At 39.9% G+C, this 22735-nt stretch overlaps 1 protein-coding gene across 3 annotated transcripts in view; it reads left to right on the top strand.

Moving 5' to 3' along the window:
• Nucleotides 1–11022, top strand: part of rnls (renalase, FAD-dependent amine oxidase) — a 207322-nt gene extending 196300 nt beyond the window's left edge. For all 3 annotated transcript variants that reach the window (XM_028795429.2, XM_028795430.2, XM_051923146.1), the window contains one exon: nucleotides 10283–11022. In XM_028795429.2, the coding sequence (XP_028651262.1) occupies nucleotides 10283–10435 (153 nt within the window). In that variant the 3' untranslated portion in view covers nucleotides 10436–11022. The remainder of the gene's footprint in view (nucleotides 1–10282) is intronic.
• The last annotated feature ends 11713 nt before the right edge of the window (nucleotides 11023–22735 follow it).

Here is a 22735-nt window from a genome sequence, read left to right as displayed (position 1 = left end):
GTGATGGGTGTAACAGAACAAGATACAGAGGACAGAAAGATGATCCACTGTGGCGACCCCTAACGGGAGCAGCCGAAAGAAGAAGAAGGAGAATGGTAATGACTTCATATAAGAACTGTAACATTTCAGTTAGATAAAGGACCACATTACATTTCCATTGTATTTAAATAAGCTTTTCTGCACATCATGGACTGTATGTATTTTTGTTTCATATCGCCTGATATATTTATTACTCCTTGGTAAAGCACATTTCCAATTTATGCCAATAATTTGTTTCATTATTTGATTGATTTGTTGGTTGCCCTAACCTTGCCTTGACCTGGATACGTACCACCACAACATCTATTGCTTAAATTCCAAATTATTTTTGATTATATGTAATGTTAGCAATTACAATATCATGAATCATTCTCCAATATCATCATAATATCATCAATATCATAATGCTCCAATATCATCCTCTCATTCTCCATGATATTCAGGAATCATAAATGTTAACATTGGAAGGACTCTAAGACTATTATAATCTTATATTCTAAAGATATTAAAAGCTATGAATTTTTTCTGGTGTTATCCAATTGGTAACCATTGAAACATTTTTTTGTATTTACATATACTCTTGACAGACAACTGACGATGTGCTGAAAAGAACACTAAGCGGTTGTTCAAAAGGGTCAATTAAACTAATGATTTGGAATGAGAAACATGACAAAACACAAGTCACGGACTAAAATTATGGGGAATAAAAACTAAGGCTCGACACAAATGCTGGAGAAAACCAAACCTACATGTAACCATTCATGAGAACATTAGTCATACTATAACATCCATCCATCCATCCATTATCCAACCCGCTATACCCTAACACAAGGTCACGGGGGTCTGCTGGAGCCAATCCCATCCAGCACAGGATGCAAGGCAGGAACAAATCCAGGGCAGGGTGCCAGCCCACCGCAGGGCACACCCACACACCAAGCACACACTAGGTGCAATTTAGAATTGCCAATGCACCTAACCTGCATGTCTTTGGACTGTGGGAAGAAACCAGAGTATCCGGAGGAAACCCACTCAGACACGGCAAGAACATGCAAACTCCACGCAGGGAGGACCCGGGAAGCGAACCCGGATCTCCTTACTGCGAGGCAGCAGCTCTACCACTGCGCCACCGTGCCACCCTACTGTAACATTGGGAGTGAAATTGACTCTTCTTAAGAAAAGTAAAACCTGAACTCCAAGCATTGTCAAACAAAATTTACAGCTTCCAAAAAAAAAGAACTCTTTAAAATTAAGTTTTCCCAAGATCACTGCTTTGTCTGTCTGCTTTGGCACTTAGTTCGGAGTCATGCTGTGAAGGTGCTGCTCCCTGTTGCTTTTATAGTGTTCAGTCTACTGCTGTCTTCACCATGTAACACTTCTGTCCATCACTCCATCGTATAATGACATTGAGTGCTGAAATTTTGTTTAAAAATTAAACAGTTGATTTGTTTCCCCCTCGTATTCAACACCACTCATCTGATGTTTACCATTTCGCTATTCTGCTATGGCACCTTTCTCTTCATCATCCAGTACAGCATCATAAAATGTCACTGTCACTTATTGCTCACTAAAGTTCAAGCACTTCAATCTGAAGTGGTAGAACTACCTGTCTAATTTTTGTCTACTGACCCTATGCACATTAAACATTCACAAATACAGTTAAATAACTGGATCAGCAGGCAACATTTTTGCTGTTTCTGTGGATTTGTTTTCTAGCAAAGCACAGCAGAAAGCTACTATGGTTTGTAAGGCTGTGGTGACATGCTGTATACAGTATATTGTTATTATCAATCATTACCAAAACTTATTTCTCCTTTTTATAAATGTAAGCTGACATAAAACTTTAAGCCAAGAGATACTTTATTTCATAAATTGTCTAAGCAGCCTCCATGATTAAAAAAATAAATGTAGTTTGACCTCAACAGGAACAAAACACCGGAACTTGCCACTGTCACCAGACCTGTGCGTGATCTAAGTGGCCTGGTTACGCACATGGATGGACTTGCACAAAAGGCACACAACCTTCAGGTGAACATGATGTATTGCAGGGAGCTCAGCACACGTGCCTGTTAGGGGTCGTGGTGAGGAGCAATGTGGAGGATGTGGTGCCAGCTGGGAAGTCCAAACTCCAATTCCAGAGGATGGCACTAAGAGCAAAGTCTAAGTGCTTGGCGATCAGTCTTAATTGAACAACAGTGTTAAATGCTGAGCTGTAGTCTATAAGCACGTCTTTGGTATAACAGTTTTACTATCCAGGTATTTCAGTATGGTTTTAAGTTCTACAGATATGGCTTCCTCTGTGGACCAGTTGAGGTGAAAACCAAACTGAAGCAAGTCAAAACTGTCTGAAACATTATGTTTACCGTGTTGCAGCATTAGTATCTCAAAGCTTTTCACCTCTGTGGTCATGAGTGCCACCAGTCTGTAGTCTTTGGGACAGTTCACTTTCGATTTCTTTTGTAAAGGGTAATCATGATCATCTTGAAGCTGGTGAGAACTGTAAATTGCCCCCAATGAGGTGTTACAAATGTCTATAAAACTTCCAGCTAATTAGTTGGTGCAGCTTTTTAAAACCCAACCTGATAACCCATCTAGACTGGCTGTTTTATGGATGTTAACTCATTTTAAATTCTTTCTAAATGCTATATTGTTGTGATCAAAGTAGACATAGAAAGCATTAAGTTCTTTCAGTAGAGAAAATACGGATGTGATTGGATGAAATTGTAGTTTGTAATCTGAAAGTGTTTGTATGCTTTTCCACATCCCACTGATATCCTTGTATTCATTTTCCAGCATTTGTCAGGATTGACTTTTAGCAACTTTGACTATTATCTGACCTCATACCTGCATTTTTTGTTTGTTTCTGTATCACTGACCTGAACTACTGTGAGTGTCAATGTGTACTTCTCAGCCATGGTTTCATATTTGGAAACGAGTGGATTTGTTTTTTTTTATTTAAGCACAGTCACGCATACATTTTTTGATAATTTGATTAAAAGCATGCTGCACGCTCATCCATATCTAATGAGGAATTCCTAAACACGCTTCAGTCACTGCCTGTAAATGAACAGCCGTAGTACTCAGAGATGGTCTGTCAGCTCAAGGTGAGCATAATGATCAATAGGCTTATTTCATTGGAGTGCAGGAGCGATAAAGAATGCTATTTTGGGATATGTTCCTCAAATCCGTTCCCAGCAGCAAATGTAAACTTGCATACTGAGTAATGATGTTGCACAGCTTGCTTAGAGCAGTCTTCTTGTTGTCTTGTGGTGACATGTAGGCTCTCTTAGAATGTAAAAGGGATGGCAACTTGATCATTAAGTAGAGCAGATCAAATGAGTAGTTTTCTAAGATGAACTTTTCATTTCTGTACCACACAGCATTCAACATAGCAAACACATTACTTCCCTTGCTCTTCCCCGAAGACTCTGTCCTGTCTATATATATTACAGAGAAAAAACATTTAGCTGGCTTTCAAAGTAATTGCCTCAAGAGTCAGTCTTTCTTAAAAGAAATGGAAAATGCAGATCTTTCTTTCATGTAGAAAATGTAACATGCAACATGTCACCACTTACCAGTGCCATGATGTGAGCTGGTCGGTCTCTGGCATCCAGATATACTGGGAAGAGGCTCAGGTAGGCCGTCGATCACACCACAGGACTTGATGCGACTTCTAGTTGGAGATTCCATTAAATGGTAATTAATGTAGTGGCTGAATCCAGTTACTGTACCTCTGAGGGCATTTACTTATACGACTAGGAATTGTAGAGGGAGTACGTGATTCCCTCATAGCGCTAACAAATTGCATATTGCACTGTGAAAGTACAACAAAGTTGCCTCTTTCCGACGGCCCGGCAATGTGGATAATCCTCCAGTTTCTTATTCCACTTTGTCACTTTATGACAAACACTGAACAGAAATCTGTGCTGGTTCCAAATTTTGATAAACTTCTCCTCTATTTGTACAATCCAAAATGCATGATTTCCTTTCTTTCCTTGGGGCTGCCATTGTTCTTTTTTTGTACTCCCAACAAGAAATTGATTTTGTCATAGCAAGTTGCAGAGAGTTGTAGTGCTTGTCAGGGCATTATGACAGAGTCCCTGGGGATGTCACACTACATAAGCAACTGTTCTTTTGTTAGTGTATGTAAGTTGAAAGCCTGTGTTTACTTTTTGTATGATAATGATTGGTGAAACATTGGCAGTCTTTATATATAATACGCTACCGTGGCTGTTTGTTTGTCTGTCCAGGATTTTAAATCACCTGTAACTCGCAAACCATCTGACCTATTGACCTGAAATTTGGTACACATATACTACATGAAGTCTACTATCCGCTTTCAGGGTGATGATTGACCTCCAAGGTTATTCCTCTTTTTATTTTTACTTTATTTTATTGTAGAATTAACTCTCGGCAGGGCGGCCGTGCGGCACATGTGTACAGGCACCGTTCTCATTCCCTACCACCTTCACCGTCACTTCCCCTAACTCTTCATACCTTAAATCATTCTTGAGGCAGATTGAAGATTTAAGTGCCAGCTTAAGTGTAAAATTAAAGAAAACATGCCAAGTAATTGCAACAGAAACACTGACTTAATCAGTATTAACGTAAAAAGATGGCAGCAAAAGAAGAGAAGAAGCGAGCCGCTAGGGTGGAGAAAAGAAGAGCTGCTCAGGAAGCAGCAAGCACATCAATCTCTGAGCAAATGAATTCTAAACATACAAAGGAAGACTATGAAAACTAGGAATGTTCAAGTCAAGTGTATTCACTGCACAATATCGTGCAGTGCGCCGTTACTGGTTTAAATATAGTGTATTATAGCAAATGATAGTTTACAGTTTATAAATGCAATGCTTTTAAGCTTTGGCTGTCATATTAAGGGTCTTACAATGATACTTTTGATTAAAAAAAAGTTATTTAAAGTAAAAGATTGAAGGCTCCTTGCAGCTTTGAAAAATCACCTGTAAGCAACATGAAATTAAGGTGTGACAAAGTCCTAAAAATCATATATACTGCAAACAAGAACATTGAAAGTGAAATCACGGTTTCTAGTCTGGGTCGATTCTTGTTGCCCATGACCCACAATAACATTAGGGAGATGGAGAGATAATTAAGAATATATTGTAATACTGTATATTGGCCACCTTATGTGGAAAAAAACACACAAGGAAACTACAGTGACCTCTTCATTGATGACAAGTGTTGCATGAAAGTTGCAACTGCAGTTCCATCTATCTTCTGGCGACTATTTCAAGCATTTCCAAGTAACTATTCCCAAATTAAACATAACACCATAAGGCAGTGACAGCGGCTTTGACAAGAAGTGGCCAGAATGCTAGACTGAATCTGTAACGACATACTTTTTTTCTTGCAATTATTTTTAAATGTAATGATAAGGTTTCACAAATGAGGGCATTGTCTGGTTTGTTTTTTGAACAAATAGGGAAAGAACCCAAGATAGTTCTTCTAATATACAGTGTCTCTATGCCTCTTATTTGCTGCAGACAACGGATTCTTTTATCTGAGCAGCACAGCCCCTTACTTCACATTGCAAGCTCAAGTATTTTCACAGGGTAGGATACACTTTAGGTTAAGCAAACAGTGTATGAGAAAAATTAGTCACAGAAAGCTATTTTAAGTTGCTGAAATAACAAGTACAAGTATAAGATCCTGAATGAATAGTTTCAAATGCCAGGATGTTTTCTTCTGCTCTTTTACAACAGATCTCTGTTTGATTTTAAGCGTTTGGGTACTACAGGATAAACCAAGTCTAGAGGATTCCTGTTAATAGCAATTCTGCAATACAGTAAATAATATGCATTGCCAAATACCCAAAAGTGGAATATAATGAATACAAGTTTTTCGTTCATAATTGATATATGTGTATAGTAATTTGACAGAATACTGTATTTCAGTTTACTGATAAAACATCAAAAGTGAATCTCACCTCAATACCTGGACAGTACAATAGTGATTTCATAAACTTATTAAAGAATATTAGATAGATAGAGCTTTATTTGTCTTTTTGAATCAGTCCAGAAATTACAAAATGTGTATGGTAAACTTTTACTGAATAAAGCAAAAATGTGCGTATTTTAAATGCATAGGTATGAGTGTGACGATGTGGGTTCTCTCCACGCTCCCATGCAGCTTCATGGAGCTCTTGAACCCGACACCGTCGGTAATGTCACCGATGAGCTCGGCGGTGAGGCACAACAAATGGAGCAAGGGGATGGTGCAAAAAGTGGAAAGTGCTTTTATTAAAACAACAACAAAACAACAAAACAGTATCCAAATAAATAAAGTGCAGTGTCTCAAAAGTCATTAAATAAATAATCCATAAAAACAGAAGTGAAATTGTGGAGGTTAAAAAAACACTAGAAAAAACAATCCTTTAAAACGAGGTTAAAACAACAGCTGGAGGCAATCCTTTAAAAACACAAAGCCCGGTGTCTTCTTTTACCTGGCGGCTCCCCTGCTTCTCCAATTTGGCCCCCACCACAGGAGGGTCGCCCTACCAGCAGCTGACCTTCTTCCCACACGACTGATCTGGAGGCTTCCCGATCCCTGGCTTCGGTCTAGCACTCTCCAGATCGGACTTGGCTTCCCCAACGACCAGGACACTCACGCCAGGAAATTCACCACCCAAGCCTCCCGACTCCCACTGTCTTCCACGGCGAGCCATCCGTCATCACCGGTCACTCCAGCTCCCTGATCGCTCAGCTGGAGCGACCACTTCCTTCTGCCCCACCAAGTGTCGGCCAAACACTCTTCTCGGGGCTCACCTTCCAGCTGCCTACGAGCACTCACTCGCTCGTTCTCTTTCTCTTTTCTCATGCACCGGCTTTCTCCTCCAGCTTCCTGCCTTCTTCCTTACTCTCACAACCGCCGTTTCTTTCTCTTTTTTTTTTTTCCTTTTTCCCCCTTTCTGGCCGCCTCGTGGTTCTATTTATGATGGGGACGTAGTTCAGCTGTGGTGATTAGCAGCTCCCGGGAACAATTACGGATGTGGACGACTCCTCACCTGTGCACTTAAGTGAGAATCACCCGCATCATGAATTCCCCGAGAACCGCTTGGCCACACACCACCACACCCCCTCGCTAAACCGTGAGTGCAGTGATTATTTATTTAAAACTGGCCTTTTTCACGTGAGCTGTGGGCCTGCTATACCACAGTGAGTTATTTTTGCTTTTTAAAAAAATGTATTTTTTAATGTGTCAGTTATTTAATCCATCATTTACTAGCAATCACACAAGTGGAAGACTGAAGCAGCCACTCTTTTTCACTGGTGTCTACTTTGCTTGTTATTGTCAGTATTTAGATACAAGTAAGGAAGCAAACTACACATAAAGATATAGAAAAAATACAAGTAGCTTGTAATTTCTTATAAATCCCACAATACTGCACTTTTCTAAATGCTAAGTACAGAAAGGAAAAATAGGAGGTCAATGAAATAGTCAGGTCAATTAAAGGTAAAAATAAAGACTCACTGACTAGGAGTTTGGTCAAAGCAAAAGCCTGCAGCCAGAGGGGGTTCCCCAGAACTGCGTCTGATAACTTATTGATTTAATGAGTAGGCACATTACACGACTTTTAGTCAGAGGGGATGTCAGACTTGACAACTGTGGCTGCTAATCTCCTTGCCTGAGGCTGTCAGATTAAACTGCTGGAAATGACCTGCAAGTGAAATGACTCCATAGTGACTTTCCAGCACAGTTTCACATTTTGAAAGCATTGTGAAGTTTCTTCTTTTTCTGCCATCCAATAACATGTTGTCTAACCATGCCAGTGCTGTATGAAAGCTTTCCAGGTACGGCAAGTTCAACTGCTATCTCAGATCTTTTTTCTTTTTACATTCTGTCGTAGTACATAAAGGTAAGACAGACAAGTTTGTCTTCTGTTTGTGAGGTCCAAAACACTCGTGTTCCTTATCCCTTGTAGCTACATTAAATGTATTGCACTTCCGGCTGAATGCTCATTTGTTCTCAACTGTCCTGTACACAGAGCCCACACCTACAACTTGAGGCCAAATCAAACCTGTTTGGTTTGGAGCAATTCACAGACTGGCTGGAACGAGTCACTGGTGATGTCAGGTTACACAACTACAGCCAAAGGAGCACCCAGTGACTGACTGCCCCGACTCACACAGGGGTCCTCAATCACAGTCTTGGAGGGCCGCAGTGGCTGCAGGTTTTTGTTCTAACCCGGTTGATTAATTAGAAAGCAATTCTTGCCAATAATTTAATTTCATGGCTTGTTAGTGGTTTAACTCTTCTATGTCAGGTAATTCTCATATCCTAGATTTTCTTGCCCTTTCCAAGGATATCATCTAAATGATTTGAAGGCTAAAATGGAGGAGTAATTCTCAGTACTTCACTTTTTTCTCTTCACTTTCCTTCCAAGTATTTAATTAAACCTAATAGTGCATAATAAATACAAACCGGTGTAAATGGTAACAAGCTAAATGGAGAAATGCTGGTCCCTTTTGTCATTTGCATGTTATTGCTAATTAGGAGCCATTAAAAACCAAGAATACGGCTGTTTAAGACTAAAATAAGCAATACAAGCGAGACAACTAAAGTGAAAAAGTATTACTTGAGCAATAAGAGCTTCTTATTAAGAAACTGGGTTGGAGCAAAAACCTGCAGCCACTGCGGCCCTCCAGGACTGTGATTGAGGACCCCTACAAACTTGTAAATGAGGCCTGCAACTGAAAGTAAGTGCAAATATCATGTAACATGACAAGACCTTAAGAAGTATAAAGTTAAAAAGATAAAGCACTCCAGATTTTTTTAAAAATAAGCATTTTTTCAGATTTCATAGCATGAGGCCATGTTTTCAAAAATGAAATATTTTGAAACTATATCCGACTAAAGAAAATTGAACAATTAAACTATTAATCTTGGTGTGTGTTTTTTTGGTAACGTGTGGATAAATTTGGCGACCTCAGTCTGTTGGGTTTAGATACTTGGGATCAACAATAAAGAGTAATGGGGTTTGTGGAAGAGACGTAAAGAAGAGAGTGCAGGCAGGGTGGAATGGGTGGAGAAGAGTGTCAGGAGTAATTTGTGACAGATGGGTATTAGCAAGAGTGAAAGGGAAGGTCTACAGGACAGTAGTGAGACCAGCTATGTTATATGGGTTGGAGACGATGGCACTGACCAGAAAGCAGGAGACAGAGCTGGAGGTAGCAGAGTTAAAGATGTTAAGATTTGCACTGGGTGTGACGAGGATGGACAGGATTAGAAATGAGTACATTAGAGGGTCAGCTCAAGTTGGACGGTTGGGAGACAAAGTCAGAGAGGCGAGATTGTGTTGGTTTGGACATGTGCAGAGGAGAGATGATGGGTATACTGGGAGAAGGATGCTAAGGATAGAGCTGCCAGGCAAGAGAAAAAGAGAAAGGCCTAAGAGAAGGTTTATGGATGTGGTGAGAGAGGACATGCAGGTGATGGGTGTAGAAGAACAAGATGTAGAGGAAAGAAAGATATGGAAGAAGATGATCTGCTGTGGCGACTCCTAACAGGAGCAGCCGAAATAAGAAGAAGTCTGTTGAGTTTAGAGACGTTACAGTAGTCTGATGATCAAATACTCAGTCGTCTTTAGTTCTTAGGACTTAATGATTTCCTCACATATACACAAAATTCTTTACATTTGGGAACGGGTATATTAAGGGATTACACAATTCGCAGTGTGATTTAAATCTGTACCCAGTTGCTTTCAAGACAAATTCTTAACTGACCGGCCATTCTGGCTGCCTGCTTTAGTGTACACCGTGTTATGACAGTTTTTGAAATGCATTTTACGTCAGTTCTTTTTGTTTTCGTGAAATGACCTGTATACCTTGGCTTTGCACCTCTGCCTATCCCAACACCATTAAGGCATACAGCACGACTCAAGCCTGAAGGGGACGATGCCAGTCCATTACAAGACCTATTTATGTGGAGATGCATGCTTACTCAAAGCAACCAAATTTACATTTGCCCATGAACCTAACTCTCATTTGTTGGGTAAAAAATGGCAAATGCACACTAAAAAAAAAAAACCCAGAAACGGACATAAGAACAGACTGAGATCTTTTCCGGGATATGAATTGAGTGTCCTGGAGCTGTGAGACAGCAATGCTACCCTAACAACACCAACCAAACTGTAACATATATAATATAAATAGTAAAATATATTACACAAACAGATGGTATTATTGTCGACATTTTTATAGTTAACGTTCTGTTTTATTTTTAAAAGGTCACACAGCCGGTGCAGGACTGTCCAGGACAGATGACTCTTCATGAAGAACCTTTGCTTGTCTGCGGTGGTGATGGATTTACACATTCCAGTTTTGACGGGTGTATAAAGTCTGCTTTAAGAGTCCTGGAGGTTTTAAAATCAAACCTTTAGTTTATACAAAGTAAAGTGTACTAAAGTAGTAAACAAAAAAACGGAACTTTTGCTGTTTTTTTCCTTTGTGCTAGAGTTAAATTACTTATTTACTTTTTAAGACTGCACTGAATTAGTCCAGGATCACCAATTCTTCTAAATAAATTGCATCAAAATCCTGTTTGTTAAAATGTTTGTTTAGTTCACATATATGCCATCTGCCATAAATAAATGCTTAGTTCAGTGTCTTTATTCTCAGTTTTCTTGGCTCTTTAAGAGGTGCTTAATGCTGAATTCATACAATCATTCAATATGTAGAATATTTATTTAAAAAAAAATATATATATTGTTTCAGACTTTTCTCAGAATTTTTTCAACTCAATTCAGATTGTTTGTATAGCGCTCTTCACAGGCTCAGTGTGTTAATAATCTGCTTATATTTTCTTTGCATATTCCATAACATTGTATTCCTTTAAAATGAATTCCCAGTGTAGGCAGTTGGCAGCAGTATATTTTGCTAGTGTAAAAAATGATCTGTGTTGCTAACCGCTGCCACACCTAAAAATGTAATGCCAGTCATAAAAATAATAAAGTTTTCTTTTTTCCAAGACTAATCCTCTATTTTCTGCACAGTCCCACTTTCCCACTGCGTCATGGTGCCTTGTGCTGGCAGAGACAAGCCACTGAGAAGCCTAACCAGCTTACCGCCTCCATCATCAGAGGGCAGTTTAGAGAACTCAGCGCTGCTTCAACCATATCGAGACGGATTCAGTTTCCTTTTATCACACTCCCAGTAAGTGCTACACAAGTGGCCCAAGTTGTCTGATTTAAGTGTTTAGAATTAAATTTGTGAGCCTTTTGGCCTGCAGTTTGTCGGGCCATTTAGCTTAATGTACAGGGCTCTTCACACCACACCCCACACGCTGTATGATTCTGCTGTCTGAAAGATGTCAAAGAATCAGGTATTTTCTTGAGACAATCTATTTGCATTTTAGCATGCATGTTTTGCTTCAGTTTTTGCTGCCGCTGACTTAATTTAAGAAGCAAGCGTCCACCAATCCCAATGTTAAGCGTTTCTGCTACTTGAAAACACCAGTATTAAAAGCAGCAGTGTTGCTTCCTAAGTAAAAGACACAGATGAGAACTTGCTACATAAACTGCCAGGCTTTTAATAAAATGTGTTTTGGATCCATTTGTAAAGGGTGCTTTGAAATCTGTTCAAATTGGTCTAGTAAAATAATGCAGAGTTGTCATTTTCAGAGTCTGTGAGCCCAAACGGCTTAGCCAAGTGTAAATCTGGTTATGAGGGAATTTCCGATATCTCCACATGCCCCAGATTAGAGGAACAATCAGATACGGATTTTTTGATCAGATGTCCCAGAAAATCATTCTGATGGCTGTATGGATTCCATCCAGACTGGAATACAACAATGCGATGATCGTATCGAGGCTAGGACCTTCTTTTTCCTTACTGACTTCAGTATTTCTGTTTTAATCTATTTGTATACTAATTAAAGTCTTGAATATTCAGCACTCCATTCTTAATGTCATGTAGAATGGAGTATGTCTCTTGCTATTTTTATCAAGCCAGTTCTTTTTTGTCTATAGCCCATGCTAACTCATTGCAATTAATTACCAAAGTGGAAATGCTGACAGCGTGCAGTGCTGACATCCTCTTAGCTTATTCCAGTAACGTAATCTTTCTATCCTATCTAGCGCTCTGTTAAAATGGCTGTTAGATGTGGTACAGTTTATGTGCATCTGGACACTAATCTGTCCCAAAATGCTTGGGAACAAGTCTGTGGAGATCCTGGCTAATCCCAGTGTAATTGCATCAATCCTGTCAGGAAAAAAAAAATAAAAAAAAGCTTTTTCTCCAGTCGGTAAGACAGCTGTGTTATGGTGGGTTCACTCTTGCATGTATGCCCATGTGTGTTTGAAATAAATAAATATTAGGAACCACAAACAAATGTGGGGCAGCAAAGACAATTTTACGTATAGTTAGGTCTGCAGTACTCTTTCAGCTGCCTATTTTATAAAGACACATATTTATGTTTTACATCAAGTAGTGATGCATGCTGATAGTAGTAATCAGCCCCCCAAAACTATTTGCACAGTTTATCATGTCCTGTTATTGTATACAGTCTACTTACTGTAAAGTAAAATAATAATTTTTCTAGCTACAAAACAGTGTACATCCTAACAGAGTCAAATGGAATAAATTGAAAATATTTCCAAAAAAATAAAAATTAAATTTGTGTGATTTTTAAAAGTATCCCTGCCCTTTGTAAATATAAGGCTTGCTTTGGACGGCTACATTGTTTTCCCCTTACCGTCTAAGTCACTGAGATTCCACAATATGCTAGAGAATTTAAGTAAAGCAAATCTAAATGAAGACAAAAGAGAATGCAAAACATGTCAGCAATATAATTCTATAGAAGGATAAATATGGGCCACCTCAATGGCACCAGATGCATAGAACTCAGTGTGGTCTGTCATACAGAAATTGAAAAAATATAGGCATACAGTCTAGGCCAGCACAGCCCTCTAAACTTAGTCATCAAACTAGAAGGTCACTTGTCATAAAGGCTACTGTGACATCTAACTGATTTGTAGAATTCCCTGCGATTGGTGATGATGTTCATGGCTCAACTGTGCAACAAGAGCTGTTTAGTTTAATAGCATTTTATTGATTTTATTAAAGTCAAATAACTTTGAATACAAGCAGGTCAAGTTTAACAAAACCAGGTTTGAAACAAATCAACCCTCACCCATGATAAAGAGAGCTAGGCCAGCACAGTAAAACTTTAAACTAGTAAAAATAAGTAAATAGGTAAATTAATAAATGAATTGATAATAAATAAAAGACGGGAGAGAATCTGCTTCCTCAGTGCTTTAAGAGCTTATTCTAAAATGTTATTGATTAGATCCTGCCAGGTTTTGAAAAAGTTTTGTATAGATCCTCTAAATAAGAATTTGATTTTTTCCAATTTCAAATAGTATATAACATCAGTTACCCACTGACTTAACAGAAGTGGGCTAGGATTCTGCCAGTTGAGCAAGATAAGTCTACATGCCAATAGCGTAGTAAAGCAATCACAGTTTGTTTGTCCTTCTCCACTTTAAGCCCATCTGGAAGAACACCTAACACAGCTGTTAGTGGATTAGGAGGGATTGGGACACCAAGGATGTCTGAAAGGCACTTAAAAATGTTGGTCCGGAATGATGTTAATTTGGTGCAGGCTCAAAACATGTGACCCAGTGAGGCTGGAACTTGATTGCAGTGTTTGCAGGTTGGATCTTGCCCTGGAAACATTTTGGACAATTTTAAATTAGACAGATGTGCTCGATATATAATTTTGAGTTGAATAATTCTATGCTTTGCGCATATGGAGCTCGAGTGAATTCTGTGCATTGCTACTTTCCACTCCTTTTCTGAGATGTCGAGTGAGAGATTCTTTTCCCACTGTACTCTGGGATCTTTGAAAGGAAGGGACTGTAAAATGTTTCTATTTATTACGGAGATGCTCGCTGAGTCCTCAACACTGATCAATATTTTTTCCGGCATAGAGGTAGGTGAGAGGTGAGGAAAATTAGGCAAGTTTTGTTTAATAAAGTTTCTAATCAAAGTCAAAGTGAACTTTATTGTCATCTCAACCATATACAAGTATACAGATAGACGAAATTGCGAAGCTCAGGGTCCACAGTGTAACAACATGACGTGCAAATAATAATTTAAAAATAGAATTAAAATTTAAATTTAAAATTAAAACACAAACAAGACAAGACATTGTGCAAAGACAAGACAAAGAAGTAGCAGCAATATTGATGTGTAAGATATGTAATATAATAAATAATAAATAATAGATATAGATCATACAGAAACTATCAGTGTATGATAATAGTTGTTTAAGACGTGTAAACAATGACAGGTCAGAATGTTTCACAGCAGAAGGATATCATGTGTGTCAAAATACTTAAAGGTCAGTATGAGATTTTCAGTTCTTTTCTACCTGCACACTCATCTTTGCAGGACAGTGGCTCACATGTATAAAAGTTCTGTTTTTAGAGGTGGTTGAGGCCGTGTGGAAGGTCCCGGGGGCAGCCTGGTGTTAAGGAGTCTATCAGTTTGGGGGTAAAAACTATCCTGCAGCTGGCAGATCTGGCTGTAATGCTGCAGTATCTTCTCTTGGATGGCGGAAGTGTGAAAAGTCCATGTGAGGGGTGTAAGGGGTCCTGCACAATGCTGCTGGCCTTGCGGACACTGCGTTTGTAAAATGTGTCCTGCAGTGAAGGGAGAGGCACCCCAATAATGTTCTCTGCTGTCTTCACTATCCTTTGCAGGCGCTTGCGGTTGGATATGTTGCAGTTGCCATACCAGACAGTGATGCAGCTGGTCAGAACACTCTCAATGGTGCCTCTGTAGAACATGGTGAGGATGGAAGGGGGAAGACTTGCTTGCTTCAGTCGCCTCAGGAAGTGTAGTCTCTGCTGGGCTTTCTTGATTAGTGATGAGGTGTTATGTGTCCATGTAAGTTCCTCAGTTATGTGCACACCGAGGAACTTGGTACTCCTAACAGTCTCCACATCTATACCGTTGATGCTGAGTGGGATGTGGGCAGGACGTGATTTTCTGAAGTCCACGATTATCTCTTTTGTCTTGTCGACATTAAGAGATAGATTGTTGTCTTCACACCATGCAGACAGCTGTTCCACCTCATCTCTGTATGCTGTTTCATCATCCCTGCTTATCAGTCCCAGCACCATCGTATCATCTGCAGACTTGATGATGTGGTTGGTGTTGTGCGTGGCTGTGCATAATTTGGAGGTAGTGAAAGAAATGTGTTGCTGGAAAGTTACATTTGGGGTGTAATTGTTCGTAAGATGCAAAGACATTATTTATGCACAGATCTCTAAGTGATTTAATCCAGAATGTTTTCCAGGCATTAAAAACTGCGTACAAGAGCTTTTATAGACGAGTAGCAAGGAAGAATCTTGACCTAAAAAAAAGGTTGTTGCCTGTAAAGAATTACACAAGTCACTCGAAAGAAGATGTTGCAGAAAGTTTTGTGGACTGATATAATTGAAGTGGAACTTTTCAGCATAAACATTAAGTGGTATGTGTGGTATAAATCTAAATCTAACACTGCACATCAGCCTGGTAACACCGTCCCCATGTTTTCAGCAAGTGGGACTGATGAGAAGATGAATGCTGCATAATGAGATAGATCCTGAAGGCAAAACCACTGCCCTCTGCCAAGGAGCTTAAACTGGATGAAGTTTGTCTTTCAACATGACAATGACCCAAAGCACACTGCCAGGGCAATAATGGAGTGGCTTAAAATAAAGAAAACTGAAGTCCATCAGTGGCCCAGTCAAACTCCTAAAAGAAAGATATAGTTGGGTGTTTTCTGTATACAGTATGAGTGGAAATTAATGCCATCTTTTCTAATGATAGGTCCCAGTGGAAACATGTAAAGTGAGAAGAATAGGGGCCTAGGTACTGAGCCCTGTGGGACACCATATTTACAGTATCATGCAAGAATTTAGAGAAACATGAAATTCACTTTTATTGAATTTAGCCGGTTTATTCACTTAATTGTGCTGACACATTGCATTAGTTCAATTGAGCTACAGATGGTTGTTGCTGATTATTGTTTGTACTCCACATCTGAGGCTTCTCATTTCAGTGTCTAACAATAGTCGACCAGCATTGATGGATTCCAGTTGCCCTGATACTCTTTTTCCGTTATTGCAATGTCCTGGTGAGACCTTCCACCATATTCGGCACTGACTGCACCAAGATTAGCAAAGAAAGAATCCAAGTGAGAATGTAAGCATTGACTCTTTAGTGACACATTGCATTTCGTGGTTTTGTATGTTTGAAGCATGATGTCAACCAGCAGCATGTAGTATGATGCTCTGTAGTCACCAAGAAAATTTTCACCAACATGGATTGGCTCCAGCAGACCCCCGTGACCCTGTGTTCAGATTCAGTGGGTTGGAAAATGGATGGATGGATGGTTTCCACTGGCCCCACTAGCAGATCTTCAAATGGCTTGTTAGTCTGTGCATTTATGTGGTGTTTAATAACCCATAATAAACGGGTTACAGTTAAGGATTTTGTAGTCTGTGCACATCCATTGTTCACCTGCTTAGCTTCACACACACGTTCACCAGCCATGGGTAGAAGCATCCACAAGATAAATGTCCTGTGGTAAATGCTTGGGTGATCGATTTATTCCTTCTACTAGTTTAAATAGTCTGTCTGAATTATTTCAGAAATCTCTAAATTTGTATTGATGAGCTGGACTTTGCAGTGCTAAGCTCAGCAGCACAATCTCTGGACCAGTATTGGGATAATGCGTTAAAAGGAACTTGCATTACGTAGACCGATTACTTTTTAAAGTAGCGAGTAACTTAACACAAGTAGTAAAATAAGTAAAGTAAAACTACCTGCTCTATTGCTATCGCAGCAGCACCAGGTGCAATGCAAGGAGAACACCTACCAGTATGCCAGTCCTTTGCAGAGCTCAGTCGCACAGCCAACCAGGAAGGAGTGTGATGCGTGCAATCTGGGAACAGAAACTTATTAATAAAGTGTCAGTTTAGTTTTAATCTAACAATTTGCTGTACATAGGTTGAAACAGTGTGATCGGGTGATGCATTGGCCAGTGTTCATACCACAAATCATCAGGGTGAGGTGAAGGATGGAAAAAGGGAATGGCTGATCTTTACTTTACAGCACATGAAGAACTAAACATATTTATGCGAAACAAGAACATTTTCACAGACTTCATGCTTGTTTCGGATTCATGGTGACTGATAATGATGTTTAACCCTAATTTGCAGGCTTTAATGACATTGGAGCATCTTGCCAAAGAAGAACTAAAGAAATGTACTTGCTGATGTTAATGGAGGTTTTTAAGAAATCAGGTTTCTGCCTTAACAGGGTTACTCAACCCTATCCCACACTATCCCTATCCCCCACTCACCGATGATGGGTCTGATTTGTGGTCCAACGAAAACGCCTTCCTTAATACTGACATTAGGTATTCATGGAAACATCCGTCCCGGAGTCCTTCACTTTTCTTGTTCATTGCTATCAAGTAATTTTTTCAGTCCAAGTTTTTTATATGAAGACGATGCAGACATATTTTTATTGGGTTGAGAAGTGGTTTATGTGTCACCCTTTTCTGCCCTGGAACCAAATGCTTATGGGACGGCCAGTTCTTTTTAATGTAGTGAGACGACTGTCCCATTCTCAAATGTAACCGCGGTACTTGGTATATCTGAGTTGCACACCTAGCTGCAGTGTCACCATAGATGTTCCAGTTATAGCAATACATGTGTTTACTTATAATACAAGATGAAAACGCGATATGCGATAGGAAAATTTAAAGCTGACTTTTGTGATCATCAGGTGGAAATCCATAACATACATCCAGAAGCGTTCAGGAACCGAAATCCATGTCGTCCAGTGTTGTTATTGGTAACTGAATGAAACAATAAGATGACTGCTGAAAGTAAATGATTATTAAACACCTAAAGTGATGTTCATTGGCACCACAGTAATGTAGCACTGAAATTCACACAAGAAAATAAGTGAAAAATTACTTCAGTTATTAATATATAAATGTCAAGAATAGTTTTTGTACAAGGGCTTATTTTTGTAAAGAATACAAACTGAAACACAAAATGTTGGACAGGTTTTTATGCAGACAGTATGTTGAAACAATAGAGTAGTGTGGATTGCGCATCCTGAACTTAAAACCTGTGTTTGGTGGTATCTGCATGTGCTTTCCTTTTGGTTCCCCAATTTTCCTCCCACTTTTCCAAAGACGTATACATTAGGCCAACTGGCGATTCTCAGTTGTCCCAGTGGCTATGTGTATGAGGAGGATCTGTGATCAACTGGCACCCCACTCATGACTGTGTCCTACCCTACCTGACGCACACTGCTGTTGGGATCTGCTCAGGCCCTCCATGACCCGGAATTGGAATAAGCAAGTTGGAGAATGTTATGAGAATAGTTGTAAAGACTAAGCCTGGCTGCATGTTCATTTTGAGAAGTGAAATGGAGGATGTGGCACAAAGTTGAACAAAACAGGAACAGAAATTTATTTCAGGAGCAAGAAGAGCTTTAAAAGAGTCCAAAATGCAATGTTGCATATCTAATAAACCTCTTGAATTTGTCACTTGATTTTGCAGATTACATTTACCTAACATTCTCAAATTCACTCCAGTCCAGAGTGCCAGAGGGGGTTACTGAGGAATCTGCAGCCCCCCAAGCTTGTGATCAGCAGTGTATAAAGACCACTAAAATGATTCTGAAGTGACCTAAAACTACCAGCAGTTTGAGTGGTAATGGGTGACAAGTTGCCTTTCTATGTTGTAATTTTCTCTAAATGATACAACGATGAGTTGGCAAACAAGCAGCCATATCACATACTAGACATCAGGAAACAACTACAATACAATAATTTACAACAGACATTGGCTAATGATTATTTTACTTCAACTTTTTTTTTTTTTAGATTTTTTTAGTACTTTGTGGTTCAATTGATTTGTTTTCTTACCAACCCATGATTTCTTCAAAAGAATAACTAATTCATTTGTCAAAACAACATTGCTCAGGGTTGCAATGGCTGCATATTTAATGGACTCTTTGTCAAATAAATAATTGTTTTCTGATTCTGACTATGCTGGTACAACAAAATCACTTGACAGAGATGTTACTTGGGGTTTGTGAGGTCAGGGTGCAGAAATGTTTTGTTTTTTCACACTGAATCCTAAAATGAAATTATTACCCAATATACTAAAATTCCCTGAAAATATTGAAATATTGTCTTCATTTATTCACCTTCCAGCCTCCTTAGTCTAAATTTGAAGTTGACACCTTTTTTTAGCAGCATTCGAAACCCCAAAGTCCATGGATTATTCACCGACACACAGCTAATCTTGGGCTTCCATAAGAACCCACTGTCCCAGTCCTCTGGATTATGGAAGAAAAATCCAACCAAGTGCAGGGAGAACCTGCAGATTTCATCCCTCGGTGGCCATGTCACAATCTGAACCCCTGTAGCTGTGAGAGAGTACTACTAGAGAGTTGGACACGTCATTGTTGTTATTGTATACATCCCTCCTCAGGCAGACGTGGAGATAGCGGGTGACATCATCCATTCTGCTGTTGCTAAACTACAAACGCAGCACCCTGAGGCGCTTGTGCTAATCTCTGGAGACTGTAACCATGTGATGCTGGACAAAACATAACCTGCCTTCTCCCAGTATGTGGATTGTAACACCCAAGGAAATAGGACTATAGGAACAGGGGAGAGTCCCGAGGCTTTGGAAAACATTTTGCATCACCCCAGTCCCAAAGGTATCACGTCCTAGTGAGCTGAATGACTTCCGGCCTGTCGCTGTGACGTCACATGTGATGAAGACCGTGGAGCGGATGCTGCTTCATCAGGAGAAGGTGGGAGTGGAGGATGCCATCATCTATATGCTACACCAATCCCTCTCCTGCTTGGACAGAGGCAGTTATGTTTCTGGACTTCTCTAGCGCCTTCAGCACTATCCAACCTCTGCTCCTTAGGGACAAGCTGACAGAGGTGAGAGTAGATTCATACCTGGTAGCATAGATCATGGACTATCTTACAGACAGACCTCAGTGTGCGTCTTGGGAACTGCAGGTCTGACATTGTGGTCAGCAACACAGGAGCGCCACAGGGGACTGTGCTTTCTACGGTCCTTTTCAGCCTATATACATCGGACTTCCAATACAAAGTTATTGTCTGTTATACCTGCATTATTATAAATCTTTAATTTAATATTGTTTTTTGTATCAGTAAGGTGCGGCTGGAGTATGTGAATTTCCCCTTGGGATTAATAAAGTATCTATCTATCTATCTATCTATCTATCTATCTATCTATCTATCTATCTATCTATCTATCTATCTATCTATCTATCTATCTATCTATCTATCTATCCTATATGCTGCTTAGATAAATAATTCTCACACTTCGTTAAAAGTATGTGCTAATACAAAATAATCCGCTTCTTTGTCTACATTTGTCATGAGAAATGTAGTCAAAAATGAAATGTATAAAAATCTGCCTGGTGGTGTCTGCGTGGATTTTCCTTCAGGTACTTTGATTTTCCTCCCACTTTCTCAAAGATGCCTACATTAGGCTAACGGAATGTTAGGTTATATAGTATGATGTGGAACTCAAGGAGGTTATACTCAAGCTGGTGAGGCCTCAACTTCAGTACTGTGTGCAGTTTTGAGATCCAGGGTACAAAAAAGATATACCGTAGCAGCACTGGAAAACGTCCAGAGAAGAGTGACTAGGCCCATTCCAGGGCTACGGGGGATGAATTATGAAGAAAGATTAAAAGAGCTGAGCCTTTACAGTTTAAGCAAAAGAAGAGTAAGAGGAGACCTGATTTAAGTTTTTAATGGAGACTGTAACTTTACAATGAGTTCCACAAGAACACGGAAAAACATTAGGACATTTTTCTTTACACAGAGAACCATAGATACATGGAATGAGATACCAAGTAATGTTGTAGACAGTAGGACTTTAGGGTCCATCAGAACTCGACTTGATGTTACTTTGGAGGACTTAAGTGATAATTTAAGTGACTTAAGTGACTGGATATTTTTATTTTTTTTCTCAATTGCTAGTGCCATTTAATGCCCCTCACTCCTCACACTGCCCCCTAGTTGGACATGACTTCATCCTGCCTTGCTAGTGTTTGCTATATAAGCTATGAGTTAAGTAGCACTGTGTGCGTCTTCACTTTGGGGTCAACCTTAGTTGCACATCAGTGATGTGTTTGTAAAAATCTCAAACTGTTCTTTAAGTGGTCAGTGAAACCCTTTCGTGTTTTCCCCTCCAGTATCGGTCTTCCTCTTCATTGCCGACGCTGCCACCATGAGTACATATCCTTAGTGCCACTACTGCCATTAAATTATTAGCAGCCATCTGCAAGTCACGAATCAAACACAAGGGCACATTATGATTCAGAATAGTTGGAGCAATAATTTGGCAAAATATTATTAGAATGGCACACATACAGAATTACTTTCAAAGGACAAAAGGGATATTTAAAATGTCAGATGCAGCCTTCTCCCACGCGTGCTAAAATGTCTTTCTTTATACTTTTTCTGCGGTCTTCTAATTTCATTATCCCTGCCTTTGAACTGCCCTGTTATTGGCCTGCTAAAGTTTACCTTTGCTCTAATTTCAGTTTGCCACCTTGAGGTTCAGTGACAAAGTGACATTAAAGCACATCTTTCTGACATCAGCGTAAGGAGATGTTTGCTGCCCTCCACTGAAACAAGGCTTCATTTACTTTAATGAATGTTAGACTTGTTGTCTGAGTATGTATAGGGATTTTTAAAAATAATCAGAATTGTATATTTAATATATTGACTTTGTGATGGATAGCTGGCGAAAGTTTCCGGCCCTCACCCCCAGGCCGCCAGGAGGAGCTCTCCCGACAGCATGGATGTACCCCGAATTCCAGCAGGGCCTCATGGACTTTGTAGTTTCTATGCACAACCCTGCTGGATACCTTGGGGACCACCGGGAGTCGCTGTAGGGAGGCTGGTGGACTCTTACGTGCCCTATAACCTGGAAGTACGTCCTGGTCACGTGAACAGGAGAAATGACGTACTTCCAAGTTGAAGAAAAGGACTTTTACCCTGACCCGGAAGTAATAAGGACTTGTGGACTGTTGGGCAGGAACACCTCCGGGTCAGGGAGTATAAAAGGACTCTGGGAAAGCCCCAGACACTGAGCTGCGCTGGGAGGAAGGGTGGCGAAGTGTCTGGGAGAGGAGGATTGGTATTTGTAGTGTTTATTGATTATCATATGAGTAGTGTGGAGTGGAGGGTGCTTTGTGCACATAATTATCATAAAAATAAAGAGTCTTGTACTTTTACCTGGTGTTTGGAGTGGTACCTGAGGGTGAAAGAGGTCGATAACTACCTCTACTGCTACACTGGCGTAATCGGCAGGATACTCTGGCCGTCTGTTGGCAGAGGACCTGTATTTATAACAAATTTGGTGGGAGCAGAACACCCTAAGATGGTAGCGGCCCCGAACACGGAGGCTGAAACAAACCCCACTACATGCGATACGACGGTGATGAGTCTCGTCTCGTATTGGTTCGAGATGGGGAAGAAGTTGGGAAAAAAGAAGGGCAATACCAACCGGGTACAGAACCTTACGGAGGCCAAGAAAGTGTGGACTTACCTAACTGGGGATGCAGAAGACCGAGCACTGATTCAAGCCGAGCAAGCCCGAGCG

Source organism: Erpetoichthys calabaricus, chromosome 2 (genome assembly GCF_900747795.2).
Source record: "Erpetoichthys calabaricus chromosome 2, fErpCal1.3, whole genome shotgun sequence".
Classification (NCBI taxonomy): Eukaryota; Metazoa; Chordata; class Cladistia; order Polypteriformes; family Polypteridae; genus Erpetoichthys; species Erpetoichthys calabaricus.
This window is presented reverse-complemented; position numbering and strand designations above follow the sequence as displayed.